We start from the raw sequence: 5,000 nt of genomic DNA, 5'->3' as shown, positions 1-5,000 counted from the left end.
AGAGAATGTGAACATCCAGCGCATCTTGCCAAGTCCAGTCATGAATAATAAAACCAAACAAATAAAATATAAGAAAAAAAAAAAACAATTGCAATTCGCTCTGCATTTGCCTCCGGGAATTAAGCATTCCGGTGGTCTAATGAATGAGATTCATCTTCCTGCGTTGTGGAAGCCAAAATGAATATCAGGCAAGGAAATGAACACAGTAGTCATGCAATTCCCTTGCTTCTGCATGGCATTTCAATGTCTTCAGTCTGCTGGTTCATATCTCGTCTTTCGTTAATGATTCTCTTTGTTCTTTTGACTTGATTCTTTTCCCGTTACTATAGGCGGCTACCAATGAGTTTAATTTTTTTTTATATATTTTGTATTTTGTTATTATTAGTACGTGCTTATGCGGGTGTCGATAAGACCATTTCATTTATTAGTTGCTCTGTAAAAATAGTTCTATTATTCATATGTCTCTGTTCATATATATCGATAAGGTTACGGACTATGCATGCACCTCTTTTTCAGTTCATGCCCCAAACGTTCATTAATGGCTGCAAAGCATATTGTAAAATCGTTAGTTTTTCCTGTTTCTTTTTTTAATACAAGTTCATCGTGCAGCCTTCATGATTATATGTATATATATATATATATATATATATATATATATAAACACACATACATACATATATATATATATATATATATATATATATATATATATATATATATATATATATATTCTGGAAGTATGTATGTATGTATTTGATTGTAACTTACAATTTCCTTTCGAAACACAAGTTAGTTAACCAAACGCAAGTTAGTTAACCAGGCAGTGAAAAAAAATATATCTTAGTTTAACTAGACCACTGAGCTGATTAACAGTTCTCCTAGGGCTGACCTGAGGGATTAGATTTTTATTTACGTGGCTAGGAACCAATTGGTTACTTAGCGACGGGACCTACAGCTTATTGTAGGATCCGAACCACATTACATCAAGAAATGAATTTCTAATCACCAGAATTAAATTCCTCTGGTTCCTCACTGGCAGCAGCGGGAAGCAAACTCGGGCTACCAAATTGATAGGCGAGTACGCAACCCACCCGTCGACTGAGGAACTAATCAGGCGGTGGTCAGGAAGAAATATCATAACGTACTTGAAGAAGACGAGGCCCAGATTCCACATTAACTCTCATAGTTACACGAAAACTGAATTTAATACAATACTTACATACATACATACATACATACATACATACATACATACATACATACATACAGAAAATTATAGCCTACTTGAGCACAAGGCTCATACATACATACTACAGATCTCGGAAGAAAAGTAATTTACGGAGTCTCCACTTTCCTTGTCCAGATCCACTCCAAGGGACTGAAATTCGGAATCTACGAGGATTACGGAACGCACACGTGTGCCGGATATCCAGGAATTCTGGAACACATGGAACTGGATGCCCAGACTTTCGCCGAGTGGGGAGTCGATTACGTGAAGCTCGACGGATGCTACTCAGACCCTCATACCATGGATCAGGGTTAGTGGCAGATTAAAACTCTCTCTCTCTCTCTCTCTCTCTCTCTCTCTCTCTCTCTCTCTGTCTCTCTCTCTCTGTGATCCACTTATCAAGGGTAAATCAAGGTGATAGACAGAACATTCTCTCTCTCTCTCTCTCTCTCTCTCTCTCTCTCTCTCTCTCTCTTTCTCTTTCAAATACACATATCATGGGTCAATCAAGATAATAGACAGAACACACACACTCTCTCTCAGATCCACATATCAAGGGTCAATCAAGGTGAGAGACAGAACATTCTCTCTCTCTCTCTCTCTCTCTCTCTCTCTCTCTCTCTCTCTCTCTCTCAAACACACATACCATGGGTTAATCAAGATAGAGAGAACATTTTCTCTATCCCGCTCTCTCTCAAATCCACATATCATATGGGTCAATGAAGGTGAGAGACAGAACATTCTCTCTCTCTCTCTCTCTCTCTCTCTCTCTCTCTCTCTCTCTCTCTCTCATACCATGTGTCAATCAAGATAATAGACAGAACATTCTCTCTCTCTCTCTCATACCAAGGGTCAATCAAGATAGCCAGAACACACTTTCTCTCTCTCTCTGATGAAGGAAAGATCAAATATTATGGAAAAGTTGGATTTTTTAATGTCAGAATTTCTGGAAATGAAAAAAAGAACAACATACCAGAACAGGAAAAGAGGAAACATTGGGAAAATCCTTATTACTACCAATATTAAATGAAGGAGAAAACACGCAAACCATCATAGTGATGAATGCGCAGGGTTTAGTTACGAGTAACTCAAAAAGAAAAATAGAGTACTTAGAGAACTAACCCAAATTGAAAAGAAAATAGATATAATGAATATAAGTGAAACCTGGTATTCCCAAAAAGAGACTGGGAATGATGAATCAAATAAAATGGGTTCCAAAACTTATAGATCAGATAGAAAAAATAGGAATCAAGGGGGAACCGCAATATATGGGAAAGACAAAAAACAAGGAAAAATATATGAGAAATATAGTAACTCAGAATGTGAACTAATAGCGGTAGAATTTGAATCTGAAAAATTAATGAACATAGTATATATACCTCCTAATACTAAAGAGTTTGACTTAATAATTGAAAAATTGGATGATATATGTAGAAATCACAAGGACTGGAACTATTCTCCTATCTGGTGACTTCAACTTTCCTTTCGTAGAATGGAAAGAACGAATAGGAGATTGTGGATGTACTTATACATATAAAAAAGAGAGTAATAGTAGTGCAGAAGATAGAGGCAATTCGAAAAGCTATTAGATATGCTACTAGAATACAACATTCAACAAATAAAATAAATCACCTGCCAACAAGAAAGGAAAATACTTTAGACTAGTATTTGTGAACGAGGTGAATTATGTTAAAGAAATAATAGTTTATAATGCGAGTATTTCAGACCATAATGTTCATAGAATTAACAGTTCATTCCAAAGCAAGTGAAAACAGAGATAAGCAAGAAATGAAAAAGTGGGAAGGATATGGAAAATACAACTTCTACAGTAAAAATATAAAATGGTCAGAAATAAATGAAGAATTAAACAAAGATTGGGATAACATTTTCGTAAGCGATGACATAAGAGTAAATACGGAGATATTATATAAAATATTAGAGAAAATAGTGGATAAATATATACCGAAGAAGAAAAGTAAACATCATTCATGCATACCAAGAGACAGAAGGATCTTGTTTCCTCCAGAAAAGAAAATCAGAAAGTGGAAAAAAGTCTTGCAAAAGAAAAAATGCATGGAAAAAGTTATAGAACTAAAAAAAGTAAGATAGAAAATGCAGAACAGAAAGATTATTACAATCAAAAGAAAATGAAAAACGGGAATTGGAAGAAAAAAACCCTATTAAATATCAGCAAAACCCCAAACTATTATACTCATATGCGAAGAAGATAAATAAAAGAAGAATAGAAATAGGCCCTCTAAGAATTGAAGGGAGATTAACGAATGAAAAAAAGGAAATTTGCAACATATTGGCAGAACGATATAAGAGAGAATTCACCCCTAGAATAGATATGAAGATAATGATATAGAAGTAAGGGACGAAAATAGTGAATATTTAGCTGACATAGAAATTAATGAAGCTGATATTGTGCAGGCAATTAATGAAATTAAAAATGGAGCTGCTGCGGGGCCTGATGGAATCCCTGCTATTTTGTTAAAGAAAGTAGTTCATTCTATCGCAAAGCCACTTGCAATATTATTAAGACAAAGTGTAGATACAGGCAAGATTTATGATGAGCACAAATTAGCATATCATCACCCCAACTTTCAAAAGTGGATCAAGACTTTGAGGCAAGTAATTAATAGGCCTGTGAGTCTAACATCATATATTTTATGAAAGTGTATGAAAGGGTAATGAAGAAAAATATTATGAAACATTTAATAAAAAATAATTTGTTTAATATAGGACAACACGGTTTCGTACCCGGAAAAAGTACACAACCCAACTGTTAGTCCACCGTGAGAACATATTCAAAAATATGAAAAGCGAAATGAAACAGATGTGGTATATCTAGACTTTGCAAAAGCTTTTGACAAAGTAGACCATAATATATTAGCAATGAAATTAGAAAACACAATATTGTATGATAAAATAGGAAGATGGTTAAAAGAATTTTTACACAACAGAAAAACAGATAGTTATTGCAAACGATGAGAAATCGGATGAAACCAAGGTAATATCCGGTGTGCCACAAGGTAACGGTGTTAGCTGCAATACTGTTTGTTATTATGATTGAAGACATAGACAGTAATGTTAAGGATTCGGTAGTGAGTAGTTTCGCTGATGACACAAGAATAAGTAGAGAAAATTACTTGTGATGAAGATAGGAACGCTCTACAAAGAGGCCTTAACAAAGTATATGATTGGGCAGAGGAAAATAGGATGGTATTTAACTCTGATAAATTTGAATCAATAAATTTATGGAGACAGAGAAGGAAAGCTATATGCATATAGGGGACCTAATAATGAGAAAACCAATCACAAATAAGGAAGCAGTTAAAGACCTTGGTGTGATGATGAATAGGAAACTGTTATGCAATGATCAAATAGCAATTCTTTTGGCAAAATGTAAAGCAAAATGGGAATGTTGTTACGGCACTTCAAACAAGAAAAGCTGAACACATGGATTCGTCTTTATAAAACATATGTTTCGTAGTCCACTTGAATATTGCAATATGATATGGTACCCGCACTATCAAAAGGATATTGCACAAATAGAGAGTGTACAAAGGTCCTTTATACAGCTAGAATAGAGAAGTTAAGGACCTTGACTACTGGAAAGACTACAATCATTAAAATTATATAGTCTAGAAAGGAGAAGAGAACGCTACATGATAATTCAGGCATGGAAACAGATAGAAGGAATAACATAAAATATCATGGAACTAAAAATATCAGAAAGAGCAAGCAGAGGTAGATAATAGTGCCCAAA

At 34.6% G+C, this 5,000-nt stretch overlaps 1 protein-coding gene across 1 annotated transcript in view; it reads left to right on the top strand.

Moving 5' to 3' along the window:
- LOC135225671 (alpha-N-acetylgalactosaminidase-like) overlaps positions 1–5,000 on the top strand; it is a 33,836-nt gene that overhangs the window by 20,150 nt on the left and 8,686 nt on the right. The window contains exon 4 of the mRNA XM_064265017.1: positions 1,364–1,538. Within this exon, the coding sequence (XP_064121087.1) occupies positions 1,364–1,538 (175 nt within the window). The remainder of the gene's footprint in view (positions 1–1,363; positions 1,539–5,000) is intronic.

The sequence above is a fragment of the Macrobrachium nipponense genome, chromosome 13 (assembly GCF_015104395.2).
Source record: "Macrobrachium nipponense isolate FS-2020 chromosome 13, ASM1510439v2, whole genome shotgun sequence".
In the NCBI taxonomy this organism is placed as follows: Eukaryota; Metazoa; Arthropoda; class Malacostraca; order Decapoda; family Palaemonidae; genus Macrobrachium; species Macrobrachium nipponense.
This window is presented reverse-complemented; position numbering and strand designations above follow the sequence as displayed.